This window comes from Rhipicephalus microplus, chromosome 3 (genome assembly GCF_043290135.1).
Source record: "Rhipicephalus microplus isolate Deutch F79 chromosome 3, USDA_Rmic, whole genome shotgun sequence".
Taxonomy (NCBI): Eukaryota; Metazoa; Arthropoda; class Arachnida; order Ixodida; family Ixodidae; genus Rhipicephalus; species Rhipicephalus microplus.
This window is the reverse complement of record NC_134702.1, coordinates 63,172,371-63,189,869: the sequence shown is the minus strand read 5'-3', so window position 1 is coordinate 63,189,869 and position 17,499 is coordinate 63,172,371. Positions and strand designations below refer to the sequence as shown.

The 17,499-nt window shown below is 47.6% G+C and overlaps 1 protein-coding gene across 5 annotated transcripts in view; it reads right to left on the bottom strand.

Moving 5' to 3' along the window:
* The window catches only part of LOC119161180 (uncharacterized), a 386,858-nt gene that overhangs the window by 14,844 nt on the left and 354,515 nt on the right, over window positions 1-17,499 (bottom strand). For all 5 annotated transcript variants that reach the window (XM_075889640.1, XM_075889641.1, XM_075889642.1 and 2 more), the window contains one exon: window positions 963-4,482. In XM_075889640.1, the coding sequence (XP_075745755.1) occupies window positions 963-3,460 (2,498 nt within the window). In that variant the 5' untranslated portion in view covers window positions 3,461-4,482. The remainder of the gene's footprint in view (window positions 1-962; window positions 4,483-17,499) is intronic.

Below are 17,499 nucleotides of genomic sequence, written 5' to 3'. Positions count from 1 at the left end.
AAGGGAATGAAGAGACTAGAAGTATCATCACCACAGTCCGAATAAAAAAAGATTTCATACGTATATATACCCAACGACCTCACTGTAAGCCGTGAAACTGCACTCCAGACTGTTGTATATGTGATAACGTAAGTGCAATTGGATGTTCGGTGTCACCCTTACTGTCACCAAGTGGCAACTGCGCATGTCGTAAACCCTGAAAATGTAATGCGAATCCCACTGCAGTGCACGAAAGTGATGTTTTATTAAGCTGTAATGTGTCTGTCCTTTTCCTGTAGGCCTTGTTGCGGGTTGTGTCGGAAATACAAGATCAAACTGGGCTGCGTAAGAAAAAAAAATCCAGAACAGTCAGCGCAGCTTCAGCAGTTTTCTTCTTGTCTAACGGCGGGCGTGGCGTCAGCGGGATAAGAAACACCGGAACGGCGTAATCCAAAGCGCCATGTTATGAAACGTGACACTTGCGAGGTACCACAAGGCACGGAACAACACACAGAATAACGACAGGCACCCTCCACAGAGCGTATTATATTGACACACCCAGAATTTCTCCTGTTACGTGGTCAATCAGGTTAATGAGCTATCGAAGAACAAATTTAGCGCAAAACGATACACGGACACGAGAAGGCACATAACACGTGTCCGTGTATCTATTTGCGCTAAATATAAGTTGTTCAGTCGATTTACCAACAATTCTACGTTGCACTATAGGATTACGATGCTTTTTAGAATAAAAACAAATATCGATGTGCTAATTACGCTCTATCATATATTAGCAAGTAATACGAAATCAACTACATCTGAATAGACACACGGGATGAAATGAACATCGAATGCATTGCAAACTCGTTCTCATGGGCAGCGGCGATCCCTAGCGATGCCAAATCGCGTCGCCAACATCTGAATGACGAGTTACAGGTACAGAGGCTGCGTCATTAACCTCAAACTACCCTTGCAAGTCTCACCTGAGAGTTCTCGGTGGCGATTTGAGACGACTTCTGGAAGAGCTCTCAGGGGCGACGGCTGTCTCCGATGTCCTGGTGTTGTCCCCTTCGTCGTCATCAATACAAACCACACCAGAATCGGTGGCCGCCTTTCCGGCCTGGCACTCCGCACCACGAGCACCAAGGCGCTGCTTGGCCGTGTTCGCAGCCGGAGAGGCACCGCACAAACGACGATGGGGCGATCGCCGCGGACGCGTCTCACGCTCACCGCTACAGACGTCCACCTCGCCCGCGTGACACCCTGCGCGCACCCTGTCTTCAGCGTGACGCGATGCGTCGGAGCGCGAGTCGTCCGTATCACAGATCACCAGTTGCGACTCACCGTCGTCGTCGTTCTCGTCGTCATCACTTCCACCAACGCAAGCACGTTCACCAACGAGGCCACACTGGGGTGGCTGCTGCTTCTGTGGTCCCTGAAAATTATTACCACCTCGGGCAGCAGCCTCTTGACTTTCGCGTGGCATAGACACTTTTTCACGATCACTTACACAGGATACCCCCGCTCGCGCACTCGCTAGGGGACTTAGTTCACGGGGAGCCGTCGTCACACTCGGCTCCATGTATCCAAGTTTTGGCGGGTCAGATGACGATAAATAAATACTGGAATTAACCGGTTCGGGGCAAATTATCGGCCCGACGAGTACACGTGGTTCACCATCACATTTCACATCATCCCTGCCACCAGGGTTAGCTCGAAGTTCGTCACCGGCACCGCACGATGCCGCCTCGTCAGCAGTGAGCGACAGATTCACGTCCTGAGGAGCACCACATGCCGAGCTGTGGCCGTCGGCAGACGACTCCGTGTTGGAACTGTCCACGTCTGAAGCAAGGTCAATGGAGCGCCGCCGACGCTTGGCGTCCGGTAGCGACTCGGCACCGTCCCGCAGCACGAGTAGCCCGTTGTCCGGATGGTCGGTCGCGGCACCATCCTGCTGCTGCTCCTTCTGGTAGCAGGAGCGCCGCCACTGACTCCTGGTGAGCATCCGCTTAGCGGGCGCAGTCTCGTGCTTCTTGTAACGCTTAGAAGTAGGACCATTGCCTCCGGGCCTCGGAGTTTGCGAACCCTGCTCAGAGGAGGAACCGTGATCGGAACTTCCCCGACGTCGTCTCTTGACAGTTCCTCCGGTTGCGTCAGAATGCTCATCGCGGAGCACGCTGCCAAAACAGATGTCCTCATCGTCACCCGCAAAATCTTGGCGGCTGAAGCCGTTGGACTCGCAGAAGCTGTTTATAACATCCTTTAAGTTGCCTTCCGACAGCTTGGATGGTACCTCACAACTAGTAAATGCGACTCCATCAACTACATCACGTAGCAATTGCTTGACCGTAAACTCGACGTCGTCCGGCGATGCCATGTGCATGGAGGCCAGTTGCGCTCGCTTGAGCGCGTTCTTTCTCTTTGATCCCAACGGGCGACCCCTCTTACGGAATTTCTTGCAGTCAACGCTGACAATCTTGCCCTCTTCGACTGTAGTGAACACGCTGATGAGATTGTCTAGTCCTCGGTCAGAGGGAGACAGATTGCGCGTGCCCGCTGATGCTGTTGACTCCTCGGTTGACTCACTGGGTTTCAGATCACCTGCACCATTCAGCAGGGAAGACGCATCTTCTCGCTTGACTTTTTCGACTGGTTGGTTGCTTGGGTCCCCTACGGATCCGACCACGTTGTCAGATGCCTCATCGCCGGCGGTATTCGTTGTTTCACCGCACCCTTCTCGCGTGTATTCCGCGCTAATTGAACGGGAGGCCCGGCCCGGAGACCACCGCAGGGCTTCCGTACTATCAGACTCGGCGTCACTGTCGCATGCCTTCCTGCGGTCATCTGGCAACGTCAGCCCTAAGTACTCTCGAGGTGCTGAAACCACGTCAACGTCGTCGTCACCGGCCTTTGTCGAGGGCGACGCCTGCGATCCTTTCTTGACGTCTTCAAGCTCGGCTCGACGCGGTTGACTGGAATCCGACTCGGAAGGCGCCTTCGGAGCCGGCGAAACAGGCGGTTTGGCCGGAGTACGCAGTTCACACTCTTTCGAAGCGCAGCTGCCACGGTCGGCGTCACCGTCGTTACGACTGCCGTTGAGACCAGCGGGGCTATCTTCCTCCGCACAAGGTGGCCTTGCGTCCGGATAAGCGGGCGAGTCTAGAGCAGCCGTGCCCTTATCGGCCGCGCACCCGTCATCACAATTCGCACTCGCCACCGGCCCACTACGTACGACATTAGAGTTGGCATCGGGGCCGCCATCGGACGGGTCTTGGGAGATATCACCGTCAGTCTTTAATAGTAAGCCGTCACTAGGCGCGCACCCTTTGTTCGCGATATCGCTCTTTTCGACAGCATCGTTGTTTACAAGCGGTGACGCTGTGGTTGTTTTTTCGTGAATTTCCTTCCCGCCGGCATTCGGCACTTGACACGCATCGGCAGCCTCATCAGCAGTTTGCTCGGAGCCACGTGTTTCACTCATCTCGGCGTCCAGCGTTGTAATCACCAGACGCAGCGAGGCTTCGTCCTTGGCATCCGCCGACGTTGCCTTTGATTGACTAGGGGCGCTCGCGACACTAGGAAATGCGTAGTCGGGCTGGTAAGTGAAGCCGTAAATATCTGGAGCGGGAAGAACGATGCTGAGCGGCGAAGCTTCAGCACGTTCCCTTGAGAGCAGGAGTGGCTTGGCGACTTCAGCGTCTGTCTTCACTCGGGGCGGTGAAGGGCCGACTCGGCCCCGCTCTTTTTCACAAATGCGTACGGGCGGCGAGAAAGATCGCTCGGTGTCGTCGGAAGATACGTCGAGAACTCCGCAGCTCTCACGGCTCCTCCTGGGATCGGTCTCGATCAGAAAGTTGATGATGTCCGACAACTCCTCGCTCTTGTCGACCTCTTCGTCGTCGCTGCTTCTCTCGACTCGCAGTAAGAGAGGCCGTCCCGACAACGGCTCGACGTACTGCGGTGAGCGCGAGGCACCGCTACCCTTGTTGGTGCTTTTGATGGATTCGATCGAATACTGCACCTTCTTTGCGCCACCGTGGGCCGTTGCGGCCTCGGACTCGTGAGCCGATTCGCATTTTGCCGGTCTCTTCGTGCTTATTGCCAACTTAGCCTCCACCGAGCCGAGAGAGAGGCCGTTGGCTGGGCTGGTGTTGGGCAGCTTGAAGACCGTGCGTGACACTCGAGGTGAAGAGTGAACCGAAGCTGCGTCTCAGGTTTAAGATCAAGACGAACTCTTGAGCAGCTTTCAGCTCAACTTGAGGACATTTCTTGTCGAAGCGTGTAAACGATTGACGCCACGACTAGAAGTCCGCTGGACAACGCGTAAACTGCGTTCCCACAAATTTCAATGCGATGTCTAAGGGTAACGACACCTTCTTGAGAGTTTTTCACGAAGCGCTTAACGGCGTGTGAACACAACAGGACGCACAGCTTCTCAGCAGCACGGTCACGTCACAGGCGTTCAAAGAAAACCGTACTGGTGCGCTCACCTGCCAGGAGTTTCTGCAATAAAAAAGCATCGGTCGGATTAATGAAGAGCTCGCAGTTTGGCCAACCGATATGTCAACGCCGTTTTATTAAATCACACTACACCTTCAATGTAACGTTTGTGCGCTGTGCCTATACAGTGAGAGGGGTCGTAAACTTAGATACGACGCTTCATCAACGGTCATGCTTCCACTGTCATTCAGGGTAATGCGCAAGTGTGTACCGCTATTTACCCATGGCGTTTTCCTTGGATTGTTGGGCCACAAGAACATTTCTTGATGGAAGTAACGATGTAGTATGGTGATTTATGATAAATACCGCGATTATGCGGTGATAGAGTATGGAGTAGTGAGCGCTCGCCGCTTTTTTGATAGCGCCTTATGTAGCTTGCCTTGTTTGGACGCGCCAAGGACTTTCCTTGCAAGCCACATTAAAAATTCCTAAATAACTTCTAATTAAAGTCCACAGCTTATCACCGGGATAATAGCAATTGTATCCTATAGTCAGAGAAGACGACTGCGGCAATACTTAGGAAACAGTCTTCGAAAACTGGCTTTGTAACTTCGGCATAACAGCTGGAAAAGCTCATGTAGTCAAAAACATCATTCTGATTATTGATTGATTGGTTGGTTGATTGATTGATATGTGAGAATAACGTCCCAAAACCACCATATGACCATGAGGGACGCCGTAGTGAAGGGCTTCGGAAAGTTCGACCCCCTGGTGTTCTTCAACGTGCACCCAAATACGAGCCGTACGATTACTGAGGGATCGCTTACGGTAATTTGACTGTTTGATGTTACTTCCGATTGAGGGAGTTGAACAAACTTTCTCATTTTCTCCAAGTAAAAACAACACCAAGAAAAACCATGCCAAGTATTTGTTCTCTTAGATACCACTGCATATGTTGCTAAGTGCAAGATCTCGAAGTTGCGATGACTTCATGCCTTGCGGCGCAGGAGGCCTTTAAATTGAGAATCTGTACTGATTCCTTCGTAATTCCTAATCACATGGTAATATGAGTAAACCGCGCATGCACGAGCAAGCCGCGCAACCTATTGTGTATAACTTGTGTGCTTACTCCGCATGTAGTGAAGATTCCGAAAAATTCAGGCAGATCACTGAAACTCTACTTGGCAGTTTTTCCCTTCACATTCTACACGAACTTTTCCCGATTCACTTACTGCGGCACTACATGGCATCGTCAGCTAAGTGAGAGATAAGATTACACGAGATATCTAATCATGTTCAGCATCGTCCAGAGCACGGACGCGTTTGCTTTTTATCTTAACGCTCAACAGCTACACGCCCATAATAATTTTTTTTTCAGACAGGCACGTTGTAACCGCAACACCGCAGACACCCGTTCTCAACAATACCAACAACCATCGTCAACAAACTCACGTTCGCTGTTGTCGCACACTTCAAAGTGTTTCTGAAAAACATTCGCGTAGAATGGTAATCCATGGAGGCAGTACACTCTCGAGCCCCGTACCCACAGAGTGCGCGAAAAACAAACAGTAAAAAAGCACCAACATGCTTGTAAACGTGCGTCCTGGCCCGATCGCTCCATATGGTGTTCTTGTTTCGCCTTGATGGCAATGTAGCGCACAGCTGCTCTAGGTGAGAAGGAAATCAAAGAAACAAGAAAAACACGCCTTCGACACGCGAGCCAGTGCCCCTGCAAGCCAGGCACATTTAAACCGTATATAGCGCCGAGCATACGCGATCGCTCACGCAAGTGAAAAGAAGGCGTTTCTTCATTATGTCCCTTATAACACATAAACTCGGATGGAGACTAAAGTACGTTCTGGATCCTTAAAGCAGTCATAGGTGGCTCAAGGAGGTTAAAAACGTGGCTGATCCTTTTTCTTAGAAATCACTAAAACTAGAAAGTGAAACGTGTTTGCAAAGATGTATAGTTGAGCGTTTATTGTGCACTGTTTCACCACAAGGCCGAATGAATGAACGCTACAGCAACTAATTGCAATGTCACGCAAACAATGGGCAATCAGCAAGAGCTCAGAACTTGCAGCGCACAGCTCTAGCGGAAAGCACGCACGAAATGATAATGCACGGCACGATCATTGATTTACAAGTGTCACAGCTCTACCCTCAAAGCGCACTGTATGAACAGAAAGAAAGGCGCACAAAACAAACGCACAAGTATGCAGAGGACAAGCGTGAACAACTGTCACAACTCTTACTTCCTCGTGCGCGAACAGCGTGCTCATTTCGTAAACTCTGCCGCGGCAGCGAGCGAAGTGACCTTCGCGCTCTCCCGAATCACGAGTCTGATAAGCGCGCGCAGTAGAAACCACGCTCCGCGGAGGCGGCACCCTCCGAAACGCGAGGAGACGACGTTGCGGACCCAATGCGCACTCGTCGTGCCATTTCGCTTCTGATGCCGAAAACGAACTGGAGCTTTGGAGCTCTGAGGACCGCCAAATGGTATATGCTTGCCGTTAGCGCGCTTGACTACATGCAAATTGTGGCGTATATAGTGGTTAGCTGCGCGCGCTACGGTTTGAGAGGTCGCTGACTCGACGTTCCGCGCAACATAATTTGTCTATCGTTTATTGCTTGGCAATCTGTTAGTATATATTTTACAACGTCATATCTGTGATGAATATAGGTCAGCGGAGCCATGGTATACCCCAGCATAAATAATTTTCGTCTTAAGAGAAACCTTCTCATAGCCTTAAGTAATACCACCAAACAAAAGAAGAAAGAAAACGCGACAGATACACAACTGTGTACTTCGTACTAAGCATGGTCTACATGAGACCATTTTTAATACAAAACCAGTATAAATCACTGTCAACGGGTTAATAGGCATCGCGGACCACGCATACAGGTTGTTTGGCAGCCGTCAAGTTCAGTAGGAAGCGCGAAGACGTAAAGCTTTAGGCTTTAGGCTGCGTGAAAAAAAAATCCAAGAGGAAAAAAGAATGGTCATGAGGATAGGTTATGAGCAAAAAAATAAGAAAAGCCCAATACCCATGAAAGCTACACCACTAGGAATCATGCTTACAAGCTATGCGATTGTGATATAGCCGGCTAGAAGGCAAATATAACACGTGCACAAGAAAAAATTTTGCTTCGGCCCATAAAATTGTTAAATAAACAGGCCCAGCTAGAAACCCTGCGACTTGTCCAGGCCACGAAAAGAGTGCGTCGTTACTGATCTACTGAAGAGCTTACACACGCAGTTGGTGCCGTAGAGCCCACTTGTCAGGGCTTCAGACACTGCGTCATCAACGAGCTCAATATCGAAACCGTTAGATAACAGGGAACGCGAGCAAGCTGAACGCTATCGGCTCCTCCACCCACTACTTTTTCATTGCCACACTGGCCATTACGCAAGAGGCTGATAGTATATGTACTGCACCGCTATGCTCCCTCACATTTTTCGCATGTCTCAGCGCAAAGGTATTCCACTCTCGCGCTCCTCCACCAAGGTCAACACAGGTTTCAGTGGCGTGAGGGGACACAAGGTCAGGGCACGCTTCTCGCAGGTACGGTGCAGCAGCGGCGTCAAGATTTAAGCAACCCTTTCGCGAAGCAACTCAAATGTATGATGCTTCTCGATGTGTGATCCCACTTCAGCATTTTTGTGATGTTCTTGATCTATTACCGAAGCATTATCTATTGAAGCATTTTGTGTTCTGCTTTTGTTTTTGTTTTGCTATTTCCATGCTCATGAATACTTTTTCTAACCACTTCGTGCATGGGCCTGTACAGAGGCCTACAGTATTGTTAAATAAATAATAAATAAAATTAAATGCTTCGAAACATACGCGATGTCTGTAGTTCTATTTCCAAGTGCACAGTAAGTTTCCACGCTCTATATAGTCTACCACAGAGGCGTTGTGTGCACTGCTGAATGAAAGGAAATGCGAGAACGGCCTTCCACATTTGCGACCCTTATAACATGAGGCTTCTAACGTTCATTTGCTTAGTGGTTGCTGTCACTTTAAGGGCTATGGCTATTGTAGTTAGGAGACTCGGATTGCTTGTATTACGGGACACGAAAAGATATACATGCGATGATACACGCCTCACTTATCTTGTGGCATCATTACGAAATTTGAAATATAAGCTTATTCACACCTGTAAGTTTATAGGTTTACGTATACTTTATTAGGTTATTAGTTATAAGTTATTCGATTACGTATAGGTGTACGTATAAGTTTACATCAAAGTTTACGTATAATGTACGAGGTGCGAAACAGCTTCAAGCAGTGAAGCGAGCTCTTCAGATCATAATTTTAAAAAAAGGTACTAAGACTATCAAATATCTTGCTCGCCGAGGAAAGTCAAGTAACCCGATCTATTCAACGCTAAGATCTCATTATTAGGTTTCCATACATCGTAGGTTATCGTAACTACTTCGTAACTATTTCTAGGTTGTGAAGTAGTTACGAAGTAACTTGCGTAGTAAACTTGCATAGTTGTTGCGTAGTTACGAAGTAGCTACTTTTAGGTTGCGCTGTTTCTGCATTCCGTTATGTCCTACCAACTTGGCCCAAGTTTGCACGCTTCAAAACTATATGCCTTTTGCTTGCAAGAAGCACGGCCACAAATAATGACAGCTCACAAAGCACTTACAGGAATATATGAGGCCCGTTGTTTTTCTTGTTTTTTTTTGTTTTTTTTTCTGCAGCCGGGTTCAGCTGTCCCGCACACGAAGCTGGCGAATCGATTGCAGCTGAAGTCCTATACTTTCAGGTGGCATCAGTTTCGAATCAGCTTACAGCGGAAAAGTAACGAAAACGAGAAATAAAAGATTGAAACCGCTGTCGGCACTCGTGGAGACGTGCGCAGCCGAACGCAACCACAGTATGTCGAATCACACAAAGAATCCTCCTCACGTACAGATCGGAGACTGGTGTAACTGCAACCACAGGTGTAGATTTCGCAAGAATCCACGTGCTCTATCTACCTCTTTTTTTTTTTTGCATTTCGACTGGATTGCCTCGATATCGTCGGCGTTGCGTGGGAACAGAACCCCACTGAACTCCGGATGTAAAGCCTACCTGGTACGGAGCGGCATTGTCAACCGACACTCGTGGATGTACAGGCGGCGACCGCGTTCCCAAACCCCTCCTCGCTACTTTCGTTGTCCCATACGCGAGATGAAGCAACGTTGCATATAGCCGCATCGCATATGTTCCGCAAGCTGTTTGGTGCGTAAGCTTCCGAGAAGATTCCCCGAACGCGAGCGGTTAATAAGATGACACGAGCGTCAACGTCACCTCAAGAGCAAAGTATGGATTGCATTTTTTCGCGTTATACACGCTTTTCGAGGCGCGGCTGTTGCGCGCAAGGCCGTTCGAGTTACCAGCTCTTGTTGCTTAAAGTATCTCCCTCACCATTCGCAATACAGCGGGAACTACTTGTATGCCCAACCACTCGCGAACTGTTTCATCCAAACAGACGATTTCAAAGGCTCATTTGAAACGCATTTCATAGAGCTCTCAATCTCTCACATGGGATACATCGGGTATTCGGCGTTGGAAGCAGGGGCAGAAAAATGGTATGCGTGCGTGCCTACAGGTCTACGCAGGGCTGTTTATTAGCGGGGACCAAGTTTCATATGTCTGGTTTGACGTCCCAAAACGAGAGACGCCGATGTAGAGGACTCCGAAGATTTCGACAACCTGGGGTTCTTTAACGTGCGCCCAAATCTGAGCACACGGGCCTACAACGTTTTCACCTCCATCGAAAATGCAGCCGCTGCAGCCGAGATTCGATCCCGCGACCTGCGTGTCAGCAGCCGACCTGCGGGTCCTGCAACCGACCTGCGGGTACTCACCCGCGGCCTGCGGGTCGGTACCTTAACCACTAGACCACCGCGGCGGGGCATGCACGGGTACCAAGTTTAACGCACAAGTTTACGTTCGCTCTAACTGTCGCTTTCACCGTGAGTCTCGCTTTTACTAATCGCAGACGGCTAATGGCGGCGAAGAGCATAGAAAAAGGAACGAAATCGTTCTGCGATTGCAGCCCTAATTTGACTGGCATGATAACGCAATGATTCTGATGCACGAGCCTCTAAAAGGGGAGAAATAAATAAAAAAAAAACAAATCTAAAGAAAAAGAATTAGGTCTAAAGAAAGAGAAGAAACAGTGAAAGAACTTCATTAGGTTCACTATAGACGCGAGCAAACTCAACGCCACCTGGCTCGGCCTACTCGGGGACCCACGAAAAACATGGAAGTCCTCACGCGGGTCCTCTAGACTGCCAGGGTTTGAGAGGTCAGTTCCTAGACCCTTGATGAGCATATTCGTTTTCACTTGGAGGAAAGCGTGACAGACGGAGGCGCAGCCACAGCGTGCGTGTTCTGTGAGCGGAACACAAGGTGAAGAGGGCGTAGACAGTGCGTGCCGGCTAAGGAAGATGCTGTAGCATTTTTCTGTTCTCTCAGCACGAACCAACAGTCAGCTTAAAACCGCTGTTAAAAAAAAAGAACTATTTTCCTTGCTCGAAGAATGCTTCAGAACAAGGCTGCGCATATAAGACGCGCCTAGAGTACAAGCTTGAACAGAAGAGTATACGCCGCATTCTGGAGCACCAAGCATTATCAACAACATATCCAGTAAAAACAATGTAAACACTAACAAGGAAGGGCGAAAAATTTCCAAACTTAATTCGCCGAGGGGAAAAAAAACTATGAAGCAAGTCGTGGAAGTATAAGGAGGCGATGGAAGCCACCGCAAAAATAAAAAAAAAAAATAAAACACGCCAAGCGAAGACGTAATTCGACAGTATAGCAAGCGCCACTTCGTTTTCAATATCGTCCCGCATGCGCGAGAGCCGAAAATAAACTTAGGCCCGTTCGCGATCGAATTCCCAGACTCCGAGTAGTGCCTATAGCAACGGTGTGTCCTCCTTACGTAAATACGTTAACAATATATACCAAGCAAGATACGCTGTTCCTCTGCGTAATAAGTGATATCCATAGAAGCGGGGAGTACTGCGTTTAGCACACCATATGCTTTGCAAGAACAGAAGGAGACGGGCTAACTAATTCACGTTCACAATGCATGCAGCGTCCGCGAGCTCTTCCTTTGTCCGGTCTTATAAGCAGTGGTGTGGATTCGATTACTACGGCTCCTCACCGGCAACCCTGTGCGGCCACCAAAGCAGCATACAGGTGACGATCTCGCTCTACATATGGTTGTATCTTAAAGAAACCGACAGCTTATTTATACAACAAGGCTTGTCTTGAAACATTTCACACACCCCACCACAATCGCAATGGGATACCTGTAAATGCGTTCAGCTCTGAATGAATTATTAAATTATTTGCACTCTGAAGTAATTGCTACACACACAGCATCGTTCCTCAAAAGGAAGAAAGGAAAATAGGAGGAAAAAACGGCAGGGAGGCTAACCAGTCTATAGGCAGCCGGTTTGCTAGCCTGCGCTTGGGAGGGGGATGGGGGAGATGAAAGATAGAGAGCAGAGAGGGAAAAGAGATGAACACAGCACATTCGGCAGCACACGCGCGCACACTCATAGTCCAGTTTTGTCTTTCGCGGTGTGTGACATTGCTGTTACAGCTGCTTGTTCAAGTCCATGTCGCGTAGAAATCTCAAAAGACTGCAGTAACACACAATGGTAACATTATACCGGGCAGTCGAAAAAAATTTAGGAGGATCTGGTAAAGGCTGTCCACAAAGTGTTATTTGCCACGGCACATTCGTATTCACCAATGGACACTTCTAGTATTCAATTCGGTCGGCCTCCTTTCTTAAGTACAATTTCAACGCAAGTTCTTGTGATTCGTACTATTGAACGTAACAATCAGTGTCAAGGACTGCGACAAAAGCGAAGTCTCTACAACATGCAACAAAAATCTAGTTAATTTGGATTTCATGCGACCGGGAAAAAACATTTCGAATCAGGAATCAACCGAATACCGAATTATTGCAAGAATCAACGAAACAGTAAATAAATGTCAACAATATTATACCACTTTATTTTCTTACGCCACGCGTAAATGCAGTAATCATTTTGCGTAAGAGCAGTGCAAAAGCCGCCGTTTTCGTCATTTGAGGCACCCTATGTGAACAAGGCATGCCATCCTGTGTCTCAAGGAGAAACGTACTCTGAACCGTATATATGATTACGTACTATAGCAGCGCGATTGTCGATGTCGACCACACCTTTTTGGAAGACCGCGGCCGTTTCGGCTGTTGGTGAAAGCCGTTTTCGCTTGTCTGCTTCGCACATTCGCGCCGCTTCGCGCTCACATAGAATCATCCGCATTACCCGAGTTGCGGCCGAATTCGAGCACTTCAAGGGGAGTTGGATGGCATTAAACAATGCATACGCTGGCCGGGATTAGAGGATCTGTCCGAATAATCCACCTTCCCGAATTAACGACCATATACTCGAAAAGGTCAGCGTGGCCCGAGTATACATCAATGCTATAGCCGTTCTGTGAAAGAAGCTTCAACGGCCGCGTCGCGACGGCAGCGCCGCCTATTTAAAAAGCGACACACACGCACAGTTTCAAAAGGAATAGGGCAATTCAACCTACACACTTATCGACCAGCGCTGCTCCAATGCCTTCGTATCATTTCCGCGATGCAGATACCGGTGAAGCGCGCAAGAAATACAGAGACAGAGAGAGGTAGCGAAACAGAGAGAGAGAGAGAGAGAAAATACATGTATTACCGCGGAAAATTCCACACGCGTCTTCTTCGCGGAAGCTGCTCATTCGCTTCCGCGAAAAAGCTGCGTGGGATATTCCACGTTTAGATCCCTCTTTTCAACGTCATCCGCCGCCCACGCCGCTCCAATGTAGGGAAAACATGTCACACGCGAAAAGGAAAGCAACCTTTCTAGCCTGGGGCATGAGAGTTTTCCCATTAAACACAAAGGAACAGCATGTCTGCTCTGCAATCGTTCTGTATACCGTAGCAGGACATGAACAACATTCGATTGCACACCGTTTGTTTGCGTAGTTTGTGCCTCGCTCACATAGTAATACGCCGAGTGCAAATGAGCAATTATTAGTCGTGACAGGACCTACATATATCAGCGTATATAGGGGACGAGAAAGAAACGCGAACAGCGTGGTGCGTTAATTCTATCGCGCGTTTATCTTGATAATATTTAAATGATACCAGAGTGGTGCTTTATTATATCCCGAATGAGGGGTTGTATTCTCGTCTAGCAACAGTCGGCTGGGAGGAAAAAATGCAAAATGGCAGTGAGCGTGGATTCCGCGCTGTTCACATTCGTTTCCATCGCAATAGTGTACATTCCTGGTAGTTCGATCAGCCACTCGGACGAAGTGTCCGTTTTCAATAACGACTGAACATCCACGGTCCATGTACCACGACGGTGTTTATGTTGTTTTCGCACTGAGAAGTGTACAGTTGACTCTTGGGGACAGCGTAGTGTTTGCGGGCCTTGTTTCTTCGCTGCAGAGGTGTAATCGCCTTTCTTTTTCTTTCTTTTTTTTTTGATCAGTCCCAGTTGGAGCGCACTGCCTTCGTGAAGCCAAGCAGCAACCACTCAACCAAAGCACAACCATGCGTGTTTTGATTTAGTTCTAAACCAGCTCGTAACTCAAGCTCCCACTCTTCTACGTAGTAGAACGGCGGTAAAAAACTCACACACTTTGTAAATTCCAAAAATCGCGTGGCAGTTCGATCGACTGTCAAGGCCATGTTTTTGTTTTTTTCGTGCATGTAACTCCCAGTGGAATTGGCATAAGTTTTCAGCGAACACACATCGGAATTAACAAAGTGCCCTTTAGCTTTTTTTTTTTCTTTCCACTTCCATGGCCTCAGTGTCCGGTGACATGTTAGACCGCCTCAAACACATTTCACTCGTTCTTCTTCTGATGTTTGGTATTGGGAGGCATTCACATTCTAGGGGCGATTCCCCGAACCACTGGCTGTGAAATCACCCCCATCTCGGGAGCCATCCGACTAACTCGACCGCTGCAGCAAGATGTCTGACGAAGGCGAGTTTCCGCGCGCACCACTGTGCCATCACGTGATTGTTGAGAGAGTGAGCGGGGAGGCCACAGCTGGCGCCGCTCCAGGGCACGGACGGACGGACGGTCGGACGTGGCGAGTTTGAGCCATCAAATGCTTTGACCTTAAGATGCCCCATGCGGTGCAGAGTGCGGTAGCGGAACGTCCCTTGCGATGGTGTCATTGCGTGTTACTCTTTCTAAAGCAAACTCAGTTTAGCTGTGAATCATAAACGCAATCACAGGTCAATGTGTGAAAATTTCGAATGAGAAACGACATTGGTGCTGGCGTATTGTTATCCGTGAGAAGAACCAGTTGATTGCGTGCATTTGTGTCGTAATACGATTGTGTGACTTGTGTGTGCAAGCGGCATGCACTAATATCGTCGCTTCACAAGTGAAAATTCTATAGAAAAACATCATGGGAAACCTTGAATCACGGTAAGCGATATCAAACACTGCGAAGGCTCTGTCTAAACTGGTCGTTTGTCATCCGTTACATCCGTCTCACTGACCGTCAGCGGTATCGCGTATTTGCCTCTACAGCTGACAAGTGTAGATGTCTATGGCAAGCACTCCAGCTAGCTGCAATGGTCGAGTGTCAACGCAAACACAACGAGCTCTGCCTGCGTCTCTCAACGCTTCGTAGTCGGTGTCGGCCAACGCTACACTACCACTGCTCACTTATATGTAGGGCTCCATGTATTCGGAATTCATTTTTCTTTATATTCGGAGGGTGTCATTCAGGGCCTAATTTTGGGAATAATTTCGGCATTAATTTGAGCTTACATCTCGTAAATCGCAGAAACGTGTATACACATAAGCACGAATGCTTCATTACAAAACACCTACAATACGATCGTTTTCATGACAAACGTCAAGCTTAATGAGTAATAGACTCAAGCATACTTTACGAGGTTACAGTTACGAATGGAGGAACATACCTTTCGATTGATGATTCTGAGCTTTGAAAATGCCCTTTTAAAATTGGAGTTTATCGGATAAATCCGAATGGCCGAAAATTTCGCTGGCGAGTGTTTATCGGTTTTTGTTTTTCGAAATATTCCAAACACACAGAGCTAGATCTACTTGTATGCTGAATGCATGTACTGCGTCTATTTATAGGGTATCATCTAGCAGTTTCATTACTGGCAAGCCATTATAAAAAAGGATTTTTTTACGAGTTTTTTATACGGCTTTGAGTCACCACAGTGCAGTGGCGTGCTCGACATCAACCGCAAACGGTACCAACGGTCTAGGTTCGCTTATCATGCTTTAAAAATAGAAGTTATGTTGAACTTGCCATCTGCCGTAAAGCGTATATTTTCTGGGTAGATTTCGAAAGCTATCGCTTCAATATTTGTCTCGTACGCCACGTTCCAGCCGGAGTCTCATTGCGGGTTAATAAAAAAATTGTCCAGCTGGTACCAAGTACTCCAGGTTACTTAACACTTCCTTCACACATCTGGGAATGTCAAGCACATTTTGTTTTATATAGACACAGGGACAACGTATTGCTCGCCCATACTAAAGTATATCATACTCTAAATCATCAAACATTTCTTCTAAACGCTGTTCACTTGATCAGCTGTGTGTCGCTGTTGTCGGGAAAGCTCACATAGTTGAGTCCGAAGTACTCGAAATCATCAAACAGTTTTTCTGAACACACTCCAACGTTGGTGGAGCTACGTTGCATGGTATATGGCAGCTTGCTGCTCTCCCGCAGTATAATACTTCAAATTCTACTGCGGGTGAGCCGTAAATTGTTAAGAGGAGGTGCGATTCGGCAGAAAAGTTGCGTCAATTTGTAGCCTAGGGCAATGAAATTTTCGCTGTGCGCTTCTATGGTGATTTCAAATGTGTAATTAGGTTTACAGTAAGTTGAACAGTTTTCGTTTCGTGCCTTGACAATGTGTAAAGTACAGTTCGTTGCAGATAAACTTTTTATGCCACTATACTTTTATAGTTATAAGACATTAACGGCTCTTATCGCTCCACCTTATCATTAAAATGAAAGTAACTATCCACAAGTGCGTATAAAACATTTTGCTGGTAAAAAAAATTGTAATGTGAGAAGTATTCGAATCCTCAGCCCATACTGACTGCTCAAAGCCCAGGTAATTACTCAAACCATACTAATTGCTAGAACGTTCGTAGTAATTATACAGGTGATATCAAGATTTAAAGGAGATACTTGCACATTCGACATGTTAAGTAATATGTGGGTGAAATTTCCCGAGAAGAACGCATTGTAAATGTAGAAGTGAAAGCTCATCTATGCGGGAAAAAATTTGCTTTTTCAGATGATTTCTTCTACCATGAGAGCCTGGAATCCTGGTTATATTAATTAAGTTTGTAGCTTTAGTGAACCCTTATGCGAAATACAACGGCGAGCAGACAGGCGACAATTTGCAGGGCACTCTATACAATGAGCCACCTCATGCTTTTTAAAAGCGATTTTAACCAACTTCGAGTTTATTTGCAATCTTCAGTTCTTTTGTTTTTGTTGTGAAAGAATAAAAACTAAACTTGTGAAATCAATTAAAAACAAAAAAATGTGAAATTTTTGGAGGAAAAAAAACGTCCGTTTTTCGACTCGCATTTCCCCTTAAATACTTTCTTGGTGCTCTCTCTTTATCTATTCACCATCGACCTCCCCAATGAATTAACAAAACTAGGGCTGCTTCTACTTCTGCCGTTATCTTCTTCATTTCTTATTCATCCTGACGCTGCACTGCGACCCCTATTGGGCTGCAAAATGTGGCGCCATTTCTTCAACTGACCACTACTCGCAGGTAGCGCGGAATAGAACACGAGACCTTCGGGTCAGCAGCAGAGCACCGTAAACCCTACAACACCACGGCAAACTCACACCTGTGCAGGGTTCGCGTTAGCGGAGCTGATTTTCCTAACCCATTCTTTCATTACTATACCGCATAAAACTTGTCCCACTCAAAGTTACTCTCAGAACTGCCGGCATTCTACACGTGCGCGCTGCCTCATACCGCGTTTAGCGTTTAGGCGCCATGGT